This window comes from Cherax quadricarinatus, chromosome 67, assembly GCF_038502225.1.
Source record: "Cherax quadricarinatus isolate ZL_2023a chromosome 67, ASM3850222v1, whole genome shotgun sequence".
In the NCBI taxonomy this organism is placed as follows: Eukaryota; Metazoa; Arthropoda; class Malacostraca; order Decapoda; family Parastacidae; genus Cherax; species Cherax quadricarinatus.
This window is the reverse complement of record NC_091358.1, coordinates 6,750,441-6,776,803: the sequence shown is the minus strand read 5'-3', so window position 1 is coordinate 6,776,803 and position 26,363 is coordinate 6,750,441. Positions and strand designations below refer to the sequence as shown.

General features: G+C 38.2%; 1 protein-coding gene across 6 annotated transcripts in view; it reads left to right on the top strand.

Moving 5' to 3' along the window:
• Positions 1 to 26,363, top strand: part of SH3PX1 (sorting nexin 33-like protein SH3PX1) — a 108,756-nt gene that overhangs the window by 41,964 nt on the left and 40,429 nt on the right. For 2 of the 6 annotated variants that reach the window (XM_070099365.1, XM_070099363.1), the window contains exons 2-6: positions 6,483 to 6,644; positions 9,179 to 9,364; positions 13,384 to 13,537; positions 18,863 to 18,958; positions 21,176 to 21,259. In XM_070099365.1, the coding sequence (XP_069955466.1) occupies positions 6,483 to 6,644; positions 9,179 to 9,364; positions 13,384 to 13,537; positions 18,863 to 18,958; positions 21,176 to 21,259 (682 nt within the window). Of the gene's footprint in view, positions 1 to 2,102; positions 2,326 to 2,354; positions 2,516 to 6,482; positions 6,645 to 9,178; positions 9,365 to 13,383; positions 13,538 to 18,862; positions 18,959 to 21,175; positions 21,260 to 26,363 lie in introns of those variants that run through there. The other 4 variants (XM_070099369.1, XM_070099368.1, XM_070099366.1 and 1 more) reach the window with 4 other exon arrangements.

Here is a 26,363-nt window from a genome sequence, read left to right as displayed (position 1 = left end):
GTGTACAGTTATCATACATATAGGAAATTACTAGAATAACCCGAAAAAAAATCAACGTATTTATTTCTGTTGGTACAGGTACACGTAAGTACATTTATCATACATAGTTTAACATATGTGTAAATTACCTAGGATAACCCCCCCTGAAAAAGGCCAGATAAAGTGACTTAATTCCATTGGGGGTCCTTGACACAAATGGAAAACAGGAAAATATCTAAGCAATACAAGACTCGTAGCAATGGATTCAAGTTGAAGAAATTTAGATTTATGGTACAGAGTACTGTGTTGGCTAGAATTATGGATGAGTGGAACAAACTACCAGGTAGTATCACTGAGGCAAGAACTTTCGGTAGTTTTAAATAATAGATTGGATGAGTACATGAGTGACTCACGAAATCGTAATGACACGATTGCAAACAAACCATACCACGGGCGGGATTGAACCCGCGGTCAGAGAGTCTCAAAACTCCAGACCGTCGCGTTAGCCACTAGACCAGCTAGCCACAATAAGATTCGTCCAACTAGGTATATTTCTACACCATAGGAAGGTTAGCACAGGCACCACTGTGACCACAAATGCAAGTTTTTACAGACGAATCTCCAGCTAGCGTGGCCGTGACGTGACGAACTCTAGCTCAAGTCCCCGGTCTCTGATCGCGGGTTCAATCCCGGCTGGGGTATAGTTTGTTTGCAATCGTGTCATTACGATTTCGTGAGTCATGTTAACGGCTTTGAGGGGACTTGAGCTAGAGTTCGTCACGGCCACGCTAGCTGGAGATTCGTCTGTAAAAACTTGCATTTGTGGTCACAGTGGTGCCTGTGCTAACCTTCCTATGGTGTAGAAATATACCTAGTTGGACGAGTCTTAATGTGGCTAGCTGGTCCAGTGGCTAACGCGACGGTCTGGAGTTTTGAGACTCTCTGACCGCGGGTTCTATCCCCACCCATGGTATGGTTTGAGTACATGAGTGTTTTCAAGATCTACTTGAGTAAAACACTGGCCAGTAGATCTACGACAGTGCTCCTTCGCAAGATTTTGGTAATTTCAATTGTTTTAAATAGTAAAATATGATTAAATTCATTCATTCATTCTCCTCCTCCTCCTCTTCCTCCGGCACCCGTGGTTTGGTTGGCAACGCTCTCACCCCACACACTGATTGTCCGTGGTTCAATCCCCGGCACGGGTGGAAACAATGAACATGTTACCTTACACCTGCTGTTCACCTAGCAGTAAGTAGGTACCTGGGTGTTATTGGACTGGTGTGGGTGGCATCCTGTGGAACAAGATTGAAGGACCACAATGAAAATCAGACAGACATTGATGACGCACTGACTTTCTTGGGTTATCCTGGATGGCTAACCCTCCCTATCCCGGGTTATCCTGGGTGGCTAACCCTCCCTATCCCGGGTTATCCTGGTGGCTAACCTTCCCTATCCCGGGTTATCCTGGATGGTTAACCCTCCCTATCCCGGGTTATCCTGGGTGGCTAACCTTCCCTATCCCGGGTTATCCTGGGTGGCTAACCCTCCCTATCCCGGGTTATCCTGGGTGGCTAACCTTCCCTATCCCGGGTTATCCTGAGTGGCTAACCCTCCCTATCCCGGGTTGTCCTGGGTGGCTAACCTTCCCTATCCCGGGTTATCCTGGGTGGCTAACCCTCCCTATCCCGGGTTGTCCTGGGTGGCTAACCTTCCCTATCCCGGGTTATCCTGGGTGGCTAACCTTCCCTATCCCGGGTTATCCTGGGTGGCTAACCCTCCCTATCCCGGGTTGTCCTGGGTGGCTAACCTTCCCTATCCCGGGTTATCCTGGGTGGCTAACCTTCCCTATCCCGGGTTATCCTGGGTGGCTAATCTTCCCTATCCCGGGTTATCTTGGGTGGCTAACCTTCCCTATCCCGGGTTACCCAGGATTCTAACTCCCTTTACCTCAGGTTAAAAATCCCAGCAAATATTATCTTTCCTCTTTCTTCATCCTCCTCCTCCTGGGAAACACATTCATCAAAGAGGAAATGGTATGTACATAAGTGTCTTTTTCCACACATTCATCAAAGTCTTGGAAGTACGTGATGTCAGCAGGTCCGTGACTCACACGGACACACTTAAACCTATCCAAGGTTGTCACAGCTCTCTCTCTCTCTCTCTTCACACACACACACATCACCATCCATTTCCTCTCCTCATCCAGCATCCATCCTCTCATATCCCCACTTTAGACGATGGAAAATGGTGCATAAGGACGCAAATTGCGTAAAAAAAGGAGCAATTGGTGTGTTACGGACGTGACGTCACTCAGACACAACAGTAAACATGGCGACTCTGCAGGTGGGTAGCTCGGGGTTTTTCCTTCCTATATCCTCTTAGGACGCCTCTCGTGGGGCACCAGTGCCTGAAATACCCTGTGTGGTGACCAGTGAAGGCTTGAGACACACATTGGCACCTGTGAGAGGGGTTAATGATGGTAGTTGAGGGGAGAATTGGCAGGTGGATGGCACTTAGAGGCAGTGACAGCAGGGTGAGTTGAAGTGTCATTTGGGGGAGTTGTGAGGTTGTTTTTCTTGATTTTGGGGGTTAAGTGAGCCTGGTGGGGTGGTGAGGGACAGGTAATTAATCAGTTTGGGGTTATGGGAGTGTGTGACAGCGTGGGTTGTGTCAGTAATAACACGTAGTGCCACCTGGCACTTAGTACAGACAAAAGCTTCATTCATCACAAATCACTAAATGAATAACCTTTACTGAGTGAAGAAGTGCCTGTGTCAGGGCCTCTGTGATGCCCTCTCATCCCAGCCTTCACCGGAACTTTCTTAAATGTTTCTCACAGGTTATCCAACAATATTATTTAGGTTTGTTTTTTTAGTGTTTGGTGATAATTTTTCTGGATTTATTCAGTATGTGGGAGAATTCTTCACCTGTATGATGATTATTTTATTATTTTTTTCATTAGCACACTAGCCGATTCCCACCAAGGCAGGGTGGCCCGAAAAAGAAAAACTTTCACCATCATTCACTCCATCACTGTCTTGCCAGAAGGGTGCTTTACACTACAGTTTTTAAACTGCAACATTAACACCCCTCCTTCAGAGTGCAGGCACTGTACTTCCCATCTCCAGGACTCAAGTCCGGCCTGCCGGTTTCCCTGAACCCCTTCATAAATGTTACTTTGCTCACACTCCAACAGCACGTCAAGTATTAAAAACCATTTGTCTCCATTCACTCCTATCAAACACGCTCACGCATGCCTGCTGGAAGTCCAAGCCCCTCGCACACAAAACCTCCTTTACCCCCTCCCTCCAACCTTTCCTAGGCCGACCCCTACCCCGCCTTCCTTCCACTACAGACTGATACACTCTTGAAGTCATTCTGTTTTGCTCCATTCTCTCTACATGTCCGAACCACCTCAACAACCCTTCCTCAGCCCTCTGGACAACAGTTTTGGTAATCCCGCACCTCCTCCTAATTTCCAAACTACGAATTCTCTGCATTATATTCACACCACAAATTGCTCTCAGACATGACATCTCCACTGCCTCCAGCCTTCTCCTCGCTGCAACATTCATCACCCATGCTTCACACCCATATAAGAGCGTTGGTAAAACTATACTCTCATACATTCCCCTCTTTGCCTCCAAGGACAAAGTTCTTTGTCTCCACAGACTCCTAAGTGCACCGCTCACCTTTTTCCCCTCATCAATTCTATGATTCACCTCATCTTTCATAGACCCATCCGCTGACACGTCCACTCCCAAATATCTGAGTACATTCACCTCCTCCATACTCTCTCCCTCCAATCTGATATCCAATCTTTCATCACCTAATCTTTTTGTTATCCTCATAACCTTGCTCTTTCCTGTATTCACTTTTAATTTTCTTCTTTTGCATACCCTTCCAAATTCATCCACCAACCTCTGCAACTTCTCTTCAGAATCTCCCAAGAGCGCAGTGTCATCAGCAAAGAGCAACTGTGACAACTCCCACTTTATGTGCGATTCTTTATCTTTTAACTCCACGCCTCTTGTCAAAACCCTAGCATTTACTTCTCTTACAACCCCATCTATAAATATATTAAACAACCACGGTGACATCACACATCCTTGTCTAAGGCCTACTTTTACTGGGAAATAATCTCCCTCTTTCCTACATACTCTAACTTGAGCCTCACTATCCTCGTAAAAACTCTTCACTGCTTTCAGTAACCTACCACCTACACCATACACCTGCAACATCTGCCACATTGCCCCCCTATCCACCCTGTCATACGCCTTTTTCAAATCCATAAATGCCACAAAAACGTCTTTAGCCTTATCTAAATACTGTTCAATTATATGTTTCACTGTAAACACCTGGTCCACATGCCCCCTACCTTTCCTAAAGCCTCTTTGTTCATCTGCTATCCTATTCTCTGTCTTACTCTTAATTCTTTCAATAATAACTCTACCTTACACTTTACTAGGTATACTCAACAGACTTCTTTCAACACACTGGCCGTATCCCACCGAGGCGGGGTGGCCCAAAAGGAAAAATGAAAGTTTCTCCCTTTACATTTAGTAATATATACAGGAGAAGGGGTTACTAGCCCCTTGCTCCTGGCATTTTAGTTGCCTCTTACAACACGCATGGCTTACGGAGGAAGAATTCTGTTCCACTTCCCCATGGAGAACTCATCAGACTTATCCCCCTATAATGATATCAGAGGCTTTTCCTGACTGACTGGTGACTTTGCTGTGTTGGTGAGGTTGATAAATCAGTCCTGAGGGACTGATTACCTCAAACACCTGCTGTTCTTCACTATTCTCCTTTGTATGGACTGATGAAGCCACTGTGTGGCAAAACATTTCCTCAGTAAGGATACCCAAGCGTTGAACATGTGTCTAATTTATCAACCTCTCAGTTCTCTGAGCCATTTAACTATGTTGCTGAGGTGACTGGCATTAACCCTTTCAGGGTCCGTCCCGTAGATCTACGGCTTTACGTTCAGGGTCCAAACCGTAGATCTACGCCATGAGCTCAGCTCACTCTGATAAACTGTGAGTGGTACATTTGGGCCTAGATATGAGAGAATACATCTATGTGGTATGTGTGCACCACATAAAACAGATCCTGCAGCACACTGTGTATAATGAGAGAAAAAAAATGAAATCAAGATTTTTCGATTAAAACAGCAACTTTGCAGTGTTTTTTCGTATGTATTTTATAGTTGTATTTGCGATTTCTTGGTCTCATTTGATAGAATGGAAGACGTATTACAGAAATAGAGATGATTTTGATTGGTTTTAGCACTGGAAATGGCTTGAAACTGAGCTCAAAGTAGCAGAAATGTTAAATTTTTGCCGATATTCAAGAGTAAACAAACGACCTCACACGTCTAATACACGCCAGCTGGTGGGTCTAATATGCATTCACAAATATGGTGATGATATTTATACAATTATTACAGTATTGCATAACAGTAAATCTTCTATTTTTTGGTGTGAATAAAAATTCATTATGTGAATAAAAAATCAAAATGGAATTTATTTGTAAAGCCTCAAAACATAACTAATGAACAGAGGAAATGTTAGTTTAGTGCCAGGAATGCCTACATTGTTCATTCTGGACCCTATTTTGAAATTGGAATATTTTGAACTTTGTGTTAAATTGGCCAAATTAACAATTTCCGATCACTTTATTTTGTAGTTGAAACAGTTGACTTGGCGATTTCTTGTGCTCAATCGATAGAATAGAAGTAATACTAGTGAAATAGCTAAGAATTTGGTTGATTGGAATAATGTAATTGGCCTAAAATGGGAGTCAAAGTCGGCAAAATCGCCGATTCGTAAATATCGCTGACACATCAAAATTCGCGAGAGCATAATTTCGTCAATTTTCCACCAAATTTCGTACTTTTTGTTTTATTACCTTCACAAAAAGATTCTCTACGATTTCATAAGAAAAAATAACAAATTTTTTTTTTGAAAATTCTTGGACACTGGTGCGTGACTCCAGATTTGGGCCTTGGACCCTGAAAGGGTTAATGGCACTGTTGCAGAGGCACTCCTGTGATGGCTGTTTTGGGGGGCATTTACCCCCAAAGAGCTAAAATTGCTAAATACATAGAATTGATAGAAAAGTTTTTTTTTTTACAAAAGCACAGGACATCCAAAATGTACGGTACGCTTTCTCTCTTATTGTATCCATATAAATTAGAGGTGGGAAATACAGTGCCTTTACATTGTAGGAGGGGGGGGGGATGTTGCAGTTTGAAAGATCATCTGCTATATGATGTTATCATATTTCTCACAAGACAGTGGTTGAATGAATAATGGTGAAAGTGTTTCTTCCTTTTTGGATCACCTTACCTCGGTGGGAGACAGCCAGTGTGTTAAAAAAAAAAGGAAAGTGGGTGGTTGCATGTGATGTTTTGTGTAAAATTTAACAAGTCTTTATCTAGTTTTCTGAAGGTGATCATTACATTATTTAAGATGACTTATTATGTATGCCTACAGGTGCGGGTATTGTATGACTTTGAATCCCAGCCTGGAACTGGGGAACTAAGCATCAAAGAAGGGGAGATACTGACTGTTACCAGGCAGGATGTTGGAGAAGGCTGGTGGGAAGGCTCCAATGCTTTTGGTCAGGCTGGACTCTTTCCCGCCGCATATGTTGAGGTCAGTGTCTTCCTCGATCCTTCTTTGTTTTGGTAAAGCCTATACAATTTCAAATTTATAATATTAAAAACTTCTCTTCTAAATGCTGCCTTTCAGCTTGAGCTATGGTAGTCTAATAAGTCATAATTTAAATGCTTTGCACAAATTTTGTATTTATATTGCCCAATTATTATAGTTTTGTTATTATAAATTAATGAAATTTAAAATTTCTGCCAGCAAAGGGTATTTTTTCATTAATCCAAGGTGGTTTGAGAATGTATAAATATTATGCTTAATTTTTGTGTCCTAATATTTAAAGTTGAAGGAATTAAGTGTCTGGATGAGTAAGATAAAAAGGTGTGGGAGTACTTTTCAATAAAAATTTTCTCCTGTCTCTAAGCCCCCAGCTGTTACTCTGTGAGACACCCTTGAGGGCTTTTGGCTGCTCCTAGGTGGTCAGTTAGGCATTTTATGGATGGGCAGGTCAGTGTACAGTAATTTTGGTGATGCAAAATGTGGTGAAAGTGTTTTTTCTCTTTTGGGTCTTCCTACCTCGGTGGGAGTTGGTCGGTTTGTTGAAAAAAAAAAAACATTCCTTCAAGAGTGAAGGAAATGAAACTAATGTAGCATTGCCTTTAGTACCTGACAAAAATCAGTTTGCAAATACCAGTTGTGTGTATAACTTTAAGAATATGGAAAATGGAATGCTCACTTGATATGAGATGTGGTGAAATGAGGTAGAATCAGGATCACGATAGATTTAACATTAGATTTCTGGAGATGTTAAAATACGCTAGGTTATTTCCTTCCATACAGAAGACGACACTTATTGAACCATAATTGTCAGAAACAAAGTGCATATTGGACAGGTCATTTTGCACAGTGAGATTGGTGAAAATATAGTTGAGATCACCATTAGTAGATGGTCATTTATCTGGACTTTGCTTTGAGCAAAGTCTAAGAAAACAAGCATGAATTACAGCAATTTAAAAATCATCAGTAAATCGGGACAAGACTAGTTTTGGACATAAAAGCTAATTAGATAGTTACCTCATCTGACATTTATTCTCCAGAAAACTTCAGCTTGTGTAAAGTGGAACAAAGAAGTCATCATTGAAGGATTATATAATTAGGTCTAGGTGCCTGGAAGTAGCAGTTATGCAAAAGTCTATTGTTAGAGTAGGAAATATTTTTCAAAATTGCCCTTTTTCTTTGAGCTCACTTGTTCTAGGAAAGATTTTAAACCTTTGTAGTTGAGAAAATATTTCCACTGATATGGCCTTCCTCATTGTTTGGGCCCCCACCGGCTTGATTAAGTATGTATAGTCAGATCTCAGTGTAGCAGACTAATGGGCAAACTTTTGATGCTCCAGTCGAGTTATTTCCATTACCTTCCTTGTGTAGTGGCACTTTAACCTTTTCACTGTTCAGACCCCTGAATATTAAGTGTTTGGTGTCCACATTTAAAAAAAAAATTATGAAATGGTAGAGAATCTTTTCTGAAGGTAATGATACCAAAAATGCAAAATTTGGTGGAAAGCTTGGGGAATTATGCAGGTGCAAAGTTAGCGGTCTGGGTGCAGTTTACACATTGCAGTTTTTGCCAACATTGAGTCCTCTTTTTATCCAACTTCTGTTTCTCAATTAGACCAAATCCTTAGCTACAGTAGAACATTGGTACTCAAACTTAATTCGTTCTAGAAGGCCGTTCGAGTGCCGATCTATTCAAGTACCGAACAAATTTTTCCCAACCAATTTTCTTTTTTGTTAGCTGTTATCACTAATCATCTTAGGCCTCATGGTGACTTATTTATACAAATAATATAAAGAAACGCCAAAAAATGCAAAGAAACATGAAATAGTGTACAGCGAAGTTCTGACAGGTTGCGTTTGTTTGGTTGAGTCCTGAGCAAACGGTTGACTACCGAGCGATTTTTTACCAAACTGTTTGAGTAGGGAGCTGTTCGAGTACTGGGGTTCCACTGTATTTTACTAGTTTTCCGTTATCTTGACCAAGCATTAGAAACCAACCATTTAGCTATCAACACTATCCTATAAAGTGCACAGATGTTGGTAGTTTGGCCAATTTTATGCAAAATTAAAAAAATTCCAATTTAAGAACAGAGTTCAAAATAAACACTGTATGCATTCTAGGCTATAAAACAACATTTTCTCTGTTCATTAATCATGTTCCCAGGCCTCTCCTATATTACACTTGCCCTCCATTTTGAATTCATCACACAAATAAATGAAGATCTACTCCATTTCTTGGTTAATAAAATATAGCCAGGAATGATTGGTCATGGTTTATGACATTTCAGTAATTGAATCAGACCTAGTAAAAACCCATAAACCAGACCGGGGGGGTGTAGGGGGGCCTTACCTGTTCACATGAATTTTGGCAACTGACTAAAATTATTCCTCTTTTAGTAGTATGTTTTCCATTCTATCAGATGATGTTTTTTTTTGTGTAATGTGTGTTCACACATGGTGCTACTGAACCATAAGATATCTTGTGTCATTGTTCTATTACCATAACTTTCCTACACCCACAGGAGGTAACAGCAACTGCTCCCCCTCCGATGCCTCCACCTCCTTTGCCCACTGAGTATGCCAATGTTGGTGATGAATGGGTAGAAAATAGGACAAATTTGGAGTCAAACAATTGGAATGCATCACAGGATAACAAAGCCACATCGGGTTTTAATGTAAATGCTCAAAGGCGGCCGGTATCACAACAGGTTGGTGGAGTTTTCAGTGTTTTATTACAAAAGTTAATTAAATTAATACACACTTGGAAAACACTTTTCTGTAATCTTCTAAAATACACTTACAAAAAATATTGCAATCAAAATAGTGTATTACTGAAATGCACTGTACACTGAAATAGGCATGTTTAGTAGAGATCTGAAGTCACTAAGTATCTAAGTCACTGAAGTCAGCAAGCTATTTAGATGGCATGCTAAGTGACTTCTTAAATTATATCTCCCCTTCTACATCTTTCAAGAGTAAGTTTAGAGCTCTTAGTCTATCTTCATGTGAAAGGTTCTTTGTACAGTGAATTTTGTCATCTTTCTCTAGGTTCTCCAGTGCAGTTACTGTATATCCATTCTGTAGTATGGAGACCAGAACTCTGCTACATAATTTAAATGAAATCTCATTAATGAGGTACTGTAGGACCTCACTTCAGTGTTAATACAATTCTGAAAATTGTTAGTATTTTAAGTCAATTGTTCTGATATCTGAAGTTATTTTTCCCAATAGACACCCATGTTATAATCAGAGGTGTGTTCCTGAACAATAATATTTAGTATAGAATTTGATTTGTTTTTGACATTGAAATTAAATATCAGTATCAAACTTGGGTCACCCTCTTCCTTTTCCATTTCCCTTCTCTATTTCTTTACCTTCTTTCCTCACTACTATTGTATTTGACACAGTAATTTGCATTTGCTCTCCATCCACCCTCCCTTTCTTCCATACTGGAATTGTGTGATTACACTGAAACAGTTTGTTACTCCTCAGTTGCCATTATACCCTAATGCAATCCCTGATGAAATGTTATGGCTTGTGTTTAGTGAAGATTTGTTGTAGGAAATAGTATGCTTCTTTAAGTTAATTGTTTTGTAACTTTGTGGTGCCCATTGTGTGAGGAAAACATCCCCAATAACAGATAACATTTGTGTCTTTACCATCTTACCAGAAGGATATACAATGAGCTTCATCTATCTGGACCAAGTGAAGTGGATTTTGGTACCAGCAGGGTACAGCTATCACCCTGGCTATAAAAGCATAGAGATGCATTTATTTGATCTGGCTGTAAGATATTGCCCAATATTTGAGTCAGTGGTCCTTAGCTATCCTTCTGGAGAATGTTGATATGAGAAAGGTGATACTGTATTATGCTGGAATTTTAAACGATGTACAGAGTTAAATTATTTGAAAAATGTTTGAAGGTTTAATAAAAAGGACAAACTGAATGACACACACAGAATAGCAAATACAGTATTGTGTTAGTGTTGTATTTAAAAAAGGTTATAGGCTTATAATAAGGCATTAGAAAAAAGTGGATAAAGCAACCTTGAGAACAATAACATGCTCATTTTTCAAGCAGTTTTGTCTAAGCAAATTCCTGAAATAAAAATTCTGTTTCTATTCATCTGTGATGTAATCCCTAGGCCTTCCACTAATAATCAATTTACTGCTAATTATAATCTTGCAATTAAAGTGAGGAAATGATCATACTGTGCAATATTATAGCACTGCAGTTTTTCTTTTAGGGAGGAGGAGGAGGAGGAGGAGGAGGAGGAGGAGGAGGGGGGTGGTAGATATTTAAGGAGGTGTTGGTATGTACCCAGGTTTGTTTGCATTCATTACATACATCATGCTTTAATTACATCTTTGAATTATGAATGAAAAGTTATTTAAGGATTTCATTAGTACACTGATATCAGCATTTAGGAATCTGGCTATAACTACTTGAAACTCGTACCACAATAAACTAAACATGCAGTGATGTTGGGGCACAAGCATAGATTTGTCATAAACACACACACACAGTACTTGTAGATTTGAACCTGTAACTACAAATATACTGTAGTTACCATAATCACATTTTCATAGCTTTGCTCCTGTAACTACAAATAGGTAATAATTATTAATCTAACAGTCAGCTTGTTTTGGATTAAGAAATAGTATTCATGACATGAATAATTTTCATAGTTTCCGCCATTTTGATGTCATTTCCATCTAATTAAACTAAAGCAATGCACCAAGCCTCAAAGAAAATAATACCATATATTATGAATAACTTGACACTGGCATTTTAAAAATGCAGTAAAATACATATGAGTTTATTGTTTTAAAAGGGGTGTTAATAAAGTCTTTCCTGATGCTTAAATTTTTTTTTTTTTATCTGCAAACTGAAGTTTTTACTACATCTTATAAGTAACAAGGCAAGGAGAGGGGAAGCCCTTGTAGGATATGCTCACACAAGTGTCATGCAAACAATAACACGACAAAACTCAACATTGTAAGATCCTGTTGAAAACTATTGTAGCCCCTGGTGGGGATGTTACAGTCAGTATCATCTAAACTGTGATGTCAGCACATCTCTGGCAAGACAGTGAATGAATGATGGTAAATAGGGGTGAGCCATAGTATTATCAGCAGGTTATGGCTGATTTTTGAGGAATTGGTACTAGTGTCAGTATTGGTGGATATTAGTTAATTTTGATGTCAGTATCAGCCTAAAGCTGAGTGTCAGTTTCGGTATCAGCCAAAATTTGTTTTGAAAGTGGATATTTGTTTTGTGTGTGGGCTAGCAGGCTGTCAGCTGCGACAGTCTGGTTGACCAGGCAAGCACCAGACAACCCTGGCCCAGGCTGGGCTTCAGGAACAAGATGATTCTTAATTCCCATCAAAGGGTCCATATATTTCTGTATTTGGAGAGTCGTGTGGAGATATTGTGGTTCAGTTTATTAATGCAGCCTCTCCTCACTTAGCGACGTACTCGTTTACCGACGCCTCGGACTTATGATGGGCTCTCTGACCATTATTCATACCTAAATGTATATTAGAGCTGAATTCCTCTATTCTGTTTATATACCAGAAATGTTATAAATGGTGCAAAGGTGACATTAAAACAATATCAAAGACGGTGGACACAAACTCACTACCATTATAGTATGCTCCTCACTGAGCGACGAATTTGTTTAATGACGTGGTCTCAGGAATGGAACTCTGTCATTAAGTGAGGAGAGGCTGTATTGAACTGTAACATCTGTGCTGCTCTGGAGAAAAACTTAGAGAGCAAGTAATAGTGAATGTTTGTTTCTTTATCACTTCCTTGATAGAAAGCAATGAGTGTGTTAAAATAGATACCGTTTCTTCTTCTCTATTTAAATACGGTGGAACTGTGGTTTTCAAACTTAATCCATTCCAGAAGGTCGTTTTAAAACTAAAAAGTGCAAAAACTGAATCAATTTTTCCCATAGGAAATAATGTAAATACAATTAATCCATTCCAGACACTCAAAAATATTCACAAAAAATTCATTTTTTAAAGAATAAATATAGTTTTACATACACAGAACAATGATAAATAAACTGTCTCCCGCTAACTGTTTTTTGTTGATCCACGCCAACAACAACAACAACTCCATATCTTCCACTGTTTGTGATCTCTGTTTTGTTAGCACATTCACCCCTTTTGCAACTTTAGCTTCCTTGATTTCTACTTTCTTTGCCAGGATGGATAAGATTGTTTATTTCGACTTCCCATACATCCTGGCAAGCTCAGCTAAACGTACACCACATTCGTATTTTTCTACAATCTCTTTCTTCAGTTCCATTGTGTTTCTTGCCTTCTTTATCAAAGGGCTGGCACTAGGAACTTTCTTTGGGCACATGGCGACTTACTTCGCAGTCACAGTGAATAAACAAGCACAAAAAAATGGATTATTACAAAATGTTTTGGAATGCGTGAAGTAATGCTCACTTGACCACTGACACAGGCAGACTTGAGACATGGAATGGCGGCGTCTGATATGTCTGATGTCCAGGACAAGGTCCGATATCTGAAACAAAATTTCGCACTAAAAAAGGTTCTAAAACCGAATTGTCCAGTGACTGGAGTGTGCGAAAACTGGAGTTCCACTGTATTTTTTCAATAAAATTGTCAGTTCTCTTTTGATCCTTAGCTATTTTTTTGTTTTAGTGTAGCCTTAACTTTTGTTTGAATTTTAACTGATTTTGTGCAGATGAGTTATGATAATGATGATTGGGATGATGACTGGGATGATGATGATTCAGAGCCAGGAAACAACTACCTCAATGGAGCAGGAAACTTTGGTTTATCTGCACCAAATCGTGCTGCCAAATCGTCAAGCAGTGTTGGAGATGTTAGCACAGCAGGTTTGTCAAAATTTGGAAAAACACATTGCCTGCAGTTATATAAGGTGGTTGTGTTTGCTATCTAAAATTTTGTGGAATTATAATTTATGTGCCTGATTTTTTTTTTTTTTTTTTTTTTTTTTGTAAAGAATGTTATATTTGTCATAAGCAGTGTATTAATTTTAGCAATGTTTGTCATGTACAGTATTTTTCTTTCTTTTGTGAATGTCTTATTAGTTATTTGAGTCTAGTCGCAAATTCCATGACTGGATATTTTAGGGACATGGATTATTTAGACATGCAACATAATAACATCATTCATGTTTTGAGAGGGAAATTACGTGCACTAATTCAGTTCATCCGAGGTATTTAATATCATTATTATACATTTATCCTGTTATAGCCTTTTACTTCAGGTACCACAGATTAATTACTGTGATCAACACATGCAAATAACTCCTTATGTTGCTGAGAGTTTCAAATTGCATTACAATACGTTTATTAGTGAACAAAAAACATATTCGGAGATATTTCTTGGTTTTAGACGATAGAGAAAAGCAGTTCTAGGTGGTTCATCACACAACATATTCACACTTTTTTGGTCACCAAGGGTTTCTTTTATGCTCCTGTTATTTTATCTTTGTCACGTGCACTTAACACATATTCTTGTAATCTTTTTTAAAATTCCTAATCAGGCTTTTTAAATGTCCACATGATTCATTAACCTTGACTACTTCATTGTAACTATTATTAGTATGTTTATTCCATTTGAAAATCACTGGCTAAATTTTAGAAATTCATTTCATGGTATTTGAAAGCCTATGTTTTATAGTATTTAGTTGGCTATACACTCTTATACATAAGAATTGTATGTCTTCTTTCATTAGTCTTTATCATAAATTTCATCAGGCTTTCTTTCTTGACTGGACAACCGATGGCTGGGCAACCGTTGGCTTGACAACCGATGGCTGGACAGCCATTGGTTGGACAGCCGTTGGCTGAGTTTTTTTCTATCAGAGGCAGGAAAGTTGGATAAAATGCTCGGAATTTTTACGAGCAGGAGTTAGAAGACGGAAGACACGTGATGAATAGAAATATGGGAAATGATGTCCAGATTTTTACATTTTGTAATATTTTTCTTTTCAACATCAGCACTCCTTTTCTTTTCACTAAGTTTGTGATATTGTTTAAATTTTGTATTTTCTGAATTTTCACTTGCACAATTTTTCATATTTGATTTGTGGAAGTGTAAATATTGCTTTAATTAGGTTTCTCATATTTTCCAATTCATCTGTATCTGGCTGTGTTAACTTACTATTGAAGCTTTCTAAGCATTTTTTAGACTCGCTGATATGTCTTACTTCCTCTTTGTCATGATTCTTGATAAGTATGATGCATTTTCTTTCTCATCATAGTCAAAATGATCATCACTTTCTGTCTCAGCAGTTCTCTTTATTAGCTTAAGATTAATTACAATTTCCCTGATTTATGCACGGACAGAAACCATGACCACCCTGCTGTGCACAGGGTTAGGATTATAAGCATCCACTACTATACAGTAAGTCCTTGACTTACATACACATTGGGGACCTCTTGAATTGTGTATAATGTTCATAAAACACGAAGTTTTCAACTTATGAACATGTTGGGACCTGTATTGTGTGAGCTGGAACAAATACAGAGATCGTTTATGGCTCACATTGAGCCAGTAAAGCGCCTAAACTACTGGGAACGCCTGCAAGTCCTGAACATGTACTTATTGGAGTGGAGGAGAGAGAGGTACATGATGATATATATCTGGAAGGTGCTTGAGGGCTTGGTCCCAACTCTGCACACGGCCATAACAACATACTGGAGTGAGAGATATGGGAGGAAGTGTAAAATAAACCCAGTGAGGAGCAGGGGTGCGGTGGGGACAATAAGGGAACACTGTATCAACATCCAGGGTCCCAGACTTCTCAACATCTTACCAGAAGATATCAAACACTGCTGGAACAAGTGTAGAAGCCTTCAAGAGGAAACCAGACAAGTATCTTCACCAGGTGCCAGATCAACCAGGCTGTGATGGATATGTGGGGCAGCGGGCCTCCAGCAGCAACAGCCTGGTTGACCAGGCAAGCACCAGACGAGCCTGGCCTATGGTCAGGCTCAGAGAGTAGATATACTCTCTAAATTCTTCAGAGGTATATCAAAGGTAACTTATTAGCTAAGCACTAAGTGGGGCCCCTTTATCCTTGTTTTCTCCTATTTCCATGCATTAAGTAACTTTTCTGTCTTATTTAGCTGTTCAGTGTTTTTTTGACCAGGTCAGTTTTTTATTACCCATTGTACAAGATAAAAGGATGAAAAATCCAAGGTAGTATGATAAATGGTAAGAGTAAGATCCATGATGCTCTTGGAAGACAACTGTAGGTGACATGACTGACAGGAGGGAGGGTGGGAAGGAGCTGTGCCTTTCACGCTTGACCCTCGGACCCAACTTGGGTCTGGGGAATAATTTAATAGGGCGTAGTACCTGGAATTTGCTTGCAACTTGATGCTTCCACCTTTACTGAGCATTCTGTCAATGTGTTTTTATGCGACACGCAATTTTGGTTGCACTTTTTCGATTGTTTGACCAAAAGCACATTATGTTGTATTACTTCATGAGAGGGTTAACTATAATAATAATCTGTTTGGTTTTCTTTAAAGGAAAGTAGGTTTCAGAGCCAGGATTTAAACCTATGGCAAGCCAGTTCCAAAACTAGTGCTTTAAAGGGAAATCTTACAAGGCATGTTTATGAAAACATTCTGTGGCTGGTTTCTATTTTGTGGCACTTAGCTAAAAATTCATGCTCCTTTATTTCTTAAGCATTTCTAATAACATTAAATGTGGTATATAGCCCACAGAGGTTTAACAGTTCTTTTTAATATCATAACAAGCTAATGACATTAATATTATAATTCTATAAAATTTCTCCATAAAATAATAGGTAAGGAATATATTGGTAAGAAGGGTAAGAGGAAGAACACCAGGTTTTGTCTAGAATCATCATGCCAACTTGTTGAACTTTTTTATTTTTTTTTAAGGGACGGAGGGGTTAAGCTGTACTGTTTTTTCCTTGTACACATGTGGCACTTCCAGAAAAATGTGATTTTAACCCTTTCGAGGTTCGTCCCATTGTACTACGGCTTTGTAGCCAGTGTTGGTCCCATAGTACTATACCATGGGCTCAGCTCACTCAGATAAGCTGTGACCAGTAAATTTGGGCAAGCAGTGCATAATGGGGGGGGGGGGGGAAATGAGACCGTGTTTTAGGTTTAAAATAGCAATTTTGTGGTGTATTTTTGTATGTTTTTTATGGTAGTATTCTTGGTTTCTTGGTCTCATTTGATAGAATGGAAGATATATTAAAGAAATAGAGATGATTTTTGATTGGTTTTAGGACTAAAAATACCTTGAAATTGAGCTCAAAGTAGTGGAAATGTTTGATAATTGCTGATGTCTAAAAGTAAACAGTTCGCATCACGTGTCCAATACGTGTCGACTGGTGGGTCTAATATGCTTTCACAAATGTGTTGATATTGTTTATACAATTATGACAATATTGCATAATGGTAATTCCTCTTGTTTTTTTGTGTGAATAAAAAATCAAAATGTAATTCATGTGCAAAGCTTGGAAATATAACTGATGAACAGAGAAAATGTTATTTTGGTGTCAGGAATGCCTGCATTGTTTATTCTGGACCCTATTTTGAAACTTGTGTGAAATTGGCAAAATTACCAATTTTTGATCACTTTATTAGGTAGCTGAAATAATTGATTGGGCAATTTCTTGTGCTCAATCGATAAAATGGAAGACATATTAGCAAAATTGCTAAGAATTTGGAACAGTGGCCTAAAATCAGACTCAAAATGGAGGAAATCACTAATGCGTAAATATTGCTGACATGGCAAAATTCGTGAAAGCGTTATTTCATCAGTTTTCCAACAATATTTGTACTTTTTTGTTTTATTATCTTCAGAAGAAGATTCTCTACCATTCAATAATTTTTTTTTTTTAAATTTTACGACCTGGAGAGCAAGTTTAACCCCTTCAGGGTCCAAAGGCCAAATTTCAAAGGGTGCACCAGTGTCCAAGAATTTAAAAAAAAAATTTTTGTTATTTTTTCTTATGAAATGGTAGAGAATCTTTTTCTGAAGGTAATAAAACAAAAAGTACAAAATTTGATGGAAAATTGACGAAATTATGCTCTCGCGAATTTTGATGTGTCAGCGATATTTACGAATCGGCGATTTTGCTGACTTTGACTCCGATTTTAGGCCAATTACATTATTCCAGTCGACCAAATTCTTAGCTATTTCACTAGTATTATTTCTATTTTATCGATTGAGCACAAGAAATCGCCCAGTCAACTGTTTCAACTACAAAACAAAGTGATTGGAAATTGGTAATTTGGCCAATTTAACACAAAGTTCAAAATATTCCAATTTCAAAATAGGGTCCAGAATAAACAATGCAGGCATTCCTGGCACTAAACTAACATTTCCTCTGCTCATTAGTTATGTTTTCAGGCTTTACAAATGAATTCCATTTTGATTTTTTATTCACATAATGAATTTCTATTCAAACCAAAAAAATAGAACATTTACTGTTATGCAATATTGTAATAATTGTATAAATATCATCATCACATTTGTGAATGTATATTAGACCCACCAGCTGGCGTGTATTAGATGTGAGGTCGTTTGTTTACTTTTGATCATCGACAAAAATTTAACATATCCGCTACTTTGAGCTCGGTTTCAAGCCATTTTCAGTACTAAAACCAATCAAAATCATCTCTACTTCTGTAATATGTATTCCATTCTATCAAATGAGACCAAGAAATCTCAAATACAACTATAAAAAACATACGAAAAAACACTGCAAAGTCGCTGTTTTAATCGAAAATCATGGTCTCAGTTTTTTCTCGTTATACACTGTGTGCTGCAGGATTTGTTTTATGTGGTGCACACATACCACATAGATGTATTCTCTCATATCTAGGCCCAAATTTACCGCTCACAACTTATCAGAGTGAGCTGAGCTCATGGCGTAGATCTACGGTTTGGACCCTGAACGTAAAGCCGTAGATCTATGGGACGGACCCTGAAAGGGTTAAGAGCAGAGGTCGCAACCTTGAAGGGGTTGATAGGAAAATACTGTATGTATATTGAAATTTTTGTTTCATTTGCTCTATTCAGTGGTGGTCTTTTTTGGGTCCTATTCATAGTGAAGAGCCAGCACCCAGAAACTAAAACATAGACAAGAAGAAAAAGAGTTTTACTTAAATTTATATATATATTAATGCTGTGCTGTACAGGTGGAGGGATGATAAAGCCAACAAACATCACTCTTGGTGAGCAAGAGGACGAGCAAACAGGCTGGCAAGAGGGCAGGCAACTGAGTGAAAGAACAGGCGAGAGAGCGAGCGAGTTTTGTATTTTGTTTTGGTTAAGAGGAAAGGAAGTTAAAGTGGAGAGAAGAGGAAGATGGTGAAGGAAGAAGTGTGTTGAAACCTCAACTGTCAAGATGTCACCTTATGTGACAGTCATCCCACTGCTGATTCCTTCCTTTATGCTTGCCTGTTTGAACATGTGTGATGGACTCTGACCACTTCCTCTTCCTCATTTGCTCCCAGTCACCTACCTCCTCCTCATCCTCCATATCCCTTTCTACTTCTCCTTTTCCCTTCCCTCCCTACTTTCCCTCTGTTCCATTGTCCTTATCTCATTTATCCTCCCCTTCCCCTTACCCTTTTTCCTTATCCTCCCCTCTCCTTTCTAACTCTATTCTCCTTCTCATCTTCCCTCCCTTTTATTCTTGAATTGGATACCATCATGACAGTTGAGGTCTTGACAGGTATTTTATTTGTACTTGCAGCATTGTTGCTTGCCCCTCTCTCGCCCTTTTTCATCCTCTTCTGCTGCCCCCTCTCTCACTCACTAACACATTCGCCTGTCTTCTTGCTCATGTGTACGATACTGTCATTTATACAGTAAATTGTATTTTTCTTTCATATTCTAAAGCTACAATTCATATGTGCTTGCTACCTTGCTGTGGATGGAACCCTTGGATGATGACCCACTCGATATTATTCTTTTATAACATTAAGCCAGTTTAGGGGTATATGTGGCTTTGGAATTTGCAGACACTACTAGGAACATAATCTTTGTGAATGCCAAGATTCTGCTATATTTGTTAGTTTAAATTTCTTCTAATAATATTACTCTATCACCTTCCCTTTGCTACATTCTGTGTTTCCTAAGACAGTAATTTCTTCCTAACACCATCTCTTTTATAGTTTCTGTCACCCTGCAGTGTCTGTTAATTTTTTAAATAGCTATATGTATATGGGAGTACATAAAGATAGCAGAGGACTTTTGAGCTCACATTGAAGCTGTTTACTGAGAACTGTCAACTTCTGTCTAGATTAAGGACTGTACTATATTATCTAGGTGTTTGAGGCTCTTCCATTTTTACACTGACCTCTTGTGTAATTGTTCTTTCTAATTCATGTATTTATTATTTCTACTGTCTAGTCAAGAATACCTCAAGTTTTTTGCCTTTTTTCCTGCTCTTGGGTTTTACTTTTATTCATATACTACTACTGCATATTTTTTGAGGGAATCCTCAGATTTTCACACTGTGTAAGAGCAACTGCTTATTGCTTTGTGTGTGACAGTTCAAAGCTTCTTTGCATTTAAAGTTTTGCTGAAGAGTTTGGCAAGATCCTTATTGCTGCCACTTTTTCAAAGGTAACAAAGGATAAGTTGAATTGTTCATAACATAATGTCATCATTTTAAAGCAACATCCTACTTTGGTTATTTATACGAGGCAGTGACAGTTCCAAGTGCAAACTGAACACCTTAATTATGGTAAAAAATGCCTGTAAACTATACAGTATAGTATTTATTTATATAAAATCTAAAAAAAATTAAAATTAACATTGAAGTATTGCTTACCAAAATTTGGAGGTTGTTTGCTTTTATTATTGGCAGTGTCTCGTGTAAACTCCTTTTGTATTCCTTGCAGTCATTTTCATACCACTACATGTATACGAGTTTGGTAGTTTACTTAAACTAGTTTAGAACACAGTATTGGCAGTCACCAACAGCCTGACTGGCCATAATAATAATAATAATAATAATAATAATAATAATAATAATAATAATAATAATAATAATAATAATAATAATAATAATAATATGGTCAGTTTGTCAAAAAAACGTCATACTTATGTTGCCTTTACTTGAAAATTATGTTACCCTCCATCCTGTAATGAGCCATAACTCTCTAGTCTACCAACAGTATTATCACCATCTGGAGGCTTTTCTTCATCCTATTGTCTTCACTAATGCCTTAGTTAATTACCTCATATTTTTCTTTTTAGACTGTTGACATGATACATCTTGTGAACATGACATTTAAGGCTATGAACCTTATCTCATGCATTGTCTAATTAATCCAGTCCACCAGTAATAGTTGTACAAACAAAAAAATGACCCTCAAACAAAATCCGTCTAATTTTCTTTTGTAAAAGCAAGAATTGATGATGAGACTCGGAGAAATACTGCTTGAGGATCATTTAAGTTGATTATAGTTATTTTGTGTTTGGTGGGTGATGGATAACAGGTCGGGATGGTCGAGGAACAGTCAGAAAGAGCTTCAACCGCTTCTCAAACCTAGCAAAGAGTGGTGTTGAAGACTTCCTTGTAGGTAAGTAAGGAGCATTTATGATGGTATGAGCATTATATTTCTTATTATACATCCAGAAGTGAGTTATGCTGTGTAATAATACTGGCTTCTGATTGGCCAATGTTTCCTCATCAAATACAAGCAGAATACAGAGCAGGCAAAATTATGTACATAGAACCGGCTCCATGTGTACATTCTTTTCCAGTTATTTTTCTATGCCTTTCCCCTTTTGCTATGTCAGTTATCTTTTTGCCATTTTTCTGAATGATTTTCTTGCATTTTTCTCTTATTGCTGGCAGCATGAGTAATTTTTTTTTGTCCTTTTAAGTGTTTTTTTTTATGACAAATGAAGGCTTTAAACTATTATTGTCAACCTTGCCACTAGTTATTTATAAAATCTGATTTATTAGCAGTGATCAGGATATCAAGAAGATTAGGTGACTAAAGATTTGATATCAGATTGGAGGAAGAGAGTATGGAGGAGGTGAATGTATTCAGATATTTAGTAGTGGACGTGTCAGCAGAAGGGTCTGTGAAGGATGAGGTTACTTGTAGAATTGATGAGGGATAAAGGGTGAGTGGTTCACTTAGGAGTCTGTGGAGACAAAGAACTTTGTCCGTGGAAGCAAAGAGGGGAATGTATCAGAGTATAGTTTTACCAACACTCTTATATGGGTGTGAAGCATGGGTGGTGAATATTGCAACAACAAGAAGGCTGGAGGTAGTGGAGACATCATGTCTGAGGGCAATGTGTTGCGTGAATATAATGCAGAGAATTCGTAGTTTGGAAATTAGGATGAGGAGCGGGATTACCAAAACTATTATCCATAGGGCTGAGGAGGGGTTGTTGAGGTTTTTCAGACATGTAGAGAGAATGGAACGAAACAGAATGATTTCGAGAGTGTATAAATCTGTAGTGGAGGGAAGGCGAGGTAGGGGTCGGCCTAGGAAAGGTTGGAGGGAGGGGGTAAAGGAGGTTTTGTGTACGAGGGGCTTGAACTTCCAGCAAGCATGTGTGAGCATATTTGATAGGAGTGAGTGGAGACAAATGGTTTTTAATACTTGATGTGCTGTTGGAGTGTGAGCAAAGTTACATTTATGAAGGGATTCAGGGAAACTGGCAGGCTGGACTTGATTCCTGGAGATGGGAAGTATAGTGTGCACTCTGAAGGGTGTTAATGTTGCAGTTTCATAACTGTAGTGTAAGCGCCCCACTAGCAAGACAGTGATGGGAGTGAATGATGATGAAAGTTTTTCTTTTTCGGGTCACCCTGCCTTGGTGGGAATCGGTCGATGTGTTAATAAAATAAATTAATAAAATAAAAATTTACCCTTGAAAGACTTTTATCATAAAATAATTTTAGATTTTGTCAGCTCTAATTTTCTTTAATGAAGCTGCATTTACCAGCAACTTTATTTCTTATGTTCAAAAATTAAATTATTTTGTTTTCTAGCACAAACTTACTGGGTAGGAGTCTTGGATTATCATCAGTTAATTTTTTAAAGTGTGTTCGTATTTGCTAACCATTTCAATTACTCTTCAATTATTTTTTTTACTGTACAAGAGGGCCCCGTTTGTATGGCTCTGAGGTTTGTGACCCCAAACAATAAGCGAAAATCATCGGCGGGTGGAAAAGAGCCATTTCTTTCATTATCAGATGCATCTAAAATGCCTGATAATGTGTTTACATTCTCATATATTAAGTGCTCAGTACAGCAAGTCATAAAAAAAAGATAAATACAGTAGTCCCTCCTTATCTGTGGGGGATACATTCCAAAACCTACTGTGGATACCTGAAACCATGGATAATAGTGAACCCTGTATATGTAATTTTTTGTTTACATATGTATACCTATGACAATCTGTTGAACAGGAGTGTGAGCAGGGTAATATTTAGTGAAGGGATTCAGGGAAACCGGACTTGAGTCGTGGAAATAGGAAGTACAATGCCTGCACTCTAAAGGAGGGGTTTGGGATATTAGCAGGTTGGAGGGATATGTTGTGTATCTTTATACATACAGTGGAACCTCAAAAATCGAACTTAATCCGTTCCAGGAGCTAGTTCTAAATTCGAAAAGTCTGAAATTCGAAGCAGTATTTCCCATAAGAAATAATGGAAATACAATTAATCCGTTCCAGAAACCCAAATATATTCACACAAAAAATACATTTTATAGAGATTAATTACAGTTTTACATACAACAAATACTTTAGTTTGTAATTATGTATAGTAATACATATAAAATAACGTTTTTACTTACCTTTATTGAAGATTGGTGATGGCATCTGGAAGATAGGGAGGAGGAGAGAGGGAGTTGGGGTTAGTGTTTGGAAGGAGAATCCCCCTCCATGAGGACTTCAGGTAAAGCCCTCTCTGGGGCTACTTCCCTTCTCTGTCTTTTAATGCCACTAGGACCAGCTTAAGAGTCACTGGACCCCTGTCTCACAAAATAACTATCCACAGTCCTCTGTTTCTGGCGCCTCTTTAACATTTCCCTAAAATGGGACATGGTTCTGTCACTGAACTTGTTGCAAAGATGGCTTGTTTCAGCTTGCTCAGGGTGGTACTTCTGCACAAACATTTGGACATCATTCCACTTGGCACAAATCTCCTTAATCTTTGAAGAAGGCACCTCATCCACTCCCTATATTAACACCTTTCGCAACATCAGCTTCCTTGATTTGTTCTTTCTTTGACAGGATAGAACCGATGGTCGACTTGTTTTTCCCATACATCCTGGCAAGCTCAACAAGTCTCACACCACTCTCATACTTCTGTATTATTTCCTTCTTCACATCTATGGTGTTTCTCACTTTCTTTACCACAGGGGTACCACTAGCAAGTTTCTTTGGGCCCATGGCAGCTTATTTCACAGTCCCACAAGCACTAAACACAACGAAATAATCGTAAAATGCGTGAATGAGAGCACAGGTTAGTGTTCACTCAAGCATAAACAAAGCTAGACTGCTCACGGCGCTTGCACGGGGACGCGGACAGAGCGGGCCGGCAGACAGGTCCCGTACCCGGCGGTCCGAAAATAGGGGCGCGTTCGATAATAGGGACACAGTTTGTCCGAAAAAATGGTCCTATTTTCGAAACGTTTGATATGTGATGCGTTCGATTTTTGAGGTTCCACTGTATATGCTTCTAAACAGTTGTGTTCTGAGCACCTCTGCAAAAACAGTGATTATGTGTGAGTGAGGTGAAAGTGTTGAATGATGATGAAAGTATTTTCTTTTTGGGATTTTCTTTCTTTTTGGGTCACCCTGCCTCGGTGGGAGACGGCCGACTTGCTTAAAAAAAAAAAAACCTATGATAAAGTTTAATTGATGAATTATGCAAGATTAGTCTATAATTAGCTCTTCACAGGTGGGAAGCATTTCACAGCTTCCCTTGGGCATTGAAGAACCACCACCATCACTATTACTGCATTTTGAGGCCATTATTAAGCAAAATTAAGTTATTTTTGTGCCACAGTAAACAGTGGATAACTGAAATCATCGATACTGAATCCATGGATACGGGGGTTCTACTGTACATATAATACTTACCTCAAAATAGCGCGCTGGTCGTCCTTCCCTTACGCAACTGTTGTTTGAAAATGGCAATAATGGCAGAAAAGCGGTGAACAATGAACAATGGCTCAGTTGAATGTCAAAGAAAATGTGGAGCACCGAAGAGAGGGACCTGTATATGCAAGGCACTCCTGTATTAAAATTTGTCTTTGCATCATTCATAAGAATAGAGTAGCACTTCAGTAGAACTCTTTGCTCATGTTAGGTGCATCTTTCTCAATCTGTCTTACTCATATACTTGTTAAAAAATATTGTTTATATTTTATCTAGTAATTTAGTGACAGTTCACGTTCTGTTATTGTTTCAAGGCTGATAAGTCTTGAAAATACAGTGGACCCCTGGTTTACGATCAGCTCCCAATGCGACCAATTATGTAAGTGTATTTATGTAAGTGCGTTTGTATGTGTATGTTTGGGGGTCTGAAATGGACTAATCTAATTCACAATATTCCTTATGGGAACAAATTCGGTCAGTACTGGCACCTGAACATACTTCTGGAATGAAATAATATCGTAAACCGGGGGTCCACTGTACTTTATTTGATAATTTCTCTGAGGACATGTAGCGTAAAAACAACCTTCTTTTGAAATTTTTTCTTGTCAAAAGTCTTTCAGTGGCATGGTTTCTCCAATAAAAGGACCGGTATAGGTGTTAAGTGTATTTATTGCTGAAACTTTTCATGTGTGAATAAAGTAATATACTTTACTCTATGGCATTCTATTTTTACATTTAAATTTTCATAACATTTTGCTTGGTTGCTGACTAGTTTTGAAAGGGTTATGCAAATATTTTATTATATTATTTTAAACAAGTGGAACTTTGTGTGTTGCACAGAGTTGCAGATTATTCTGTTTTGGAATCAGTAAAGTTCTGTACTGCATTTGTTAAGACTTGCTTTCAGATTTTCTCCAGTTTCACACACCATTTTGCTCTTCCTTCTACTCGTCCATTTGCAAGCTATACTCCTGTTGCTCTGATACATACTTCTCATATCTAATATTGCAGTAAATTAAATAAAATTGCTAATGTCTTGTACCTTTTATAAAATTTTAAATGATAATGGAATATAATGCAAAGTTTTCTAAAGCATACTTCATAAATACTTAATTACAGCATTTTTACCTTTTATAATTTCTTGTTATTCTCAAAGTATGTGGGGGCCTTCTTTTTTTTTTTTTTTTTTTTTTTAATGTGAAGGAGTTGTTCACACACTGCTATTTACTGAGACAGATACAGCCAAAAGCGTTATAAAATTATAAATATCTAGCTCCTCTGATATGCAGTTCAGTGATTTCTTATTTGGTCAAAGATGTTTCCAGTTGTGTCCAAATTAATGGCAAATTTTGTAATACGACTTTCAGTGCTGATGTTGTGACCACATTGGGGATACGAACCATTCACTACAAGTTGATAATTTTAGTCAAAATTAACGTAATACAGATACTTGCTGACTTGTGAGCAATGGTACTCATGAACTTTGTCCATAGAAATAACATATAAGCATTCTGCATTAGGTGTTCACCTGTAATATGGGCCGAGTATAACATC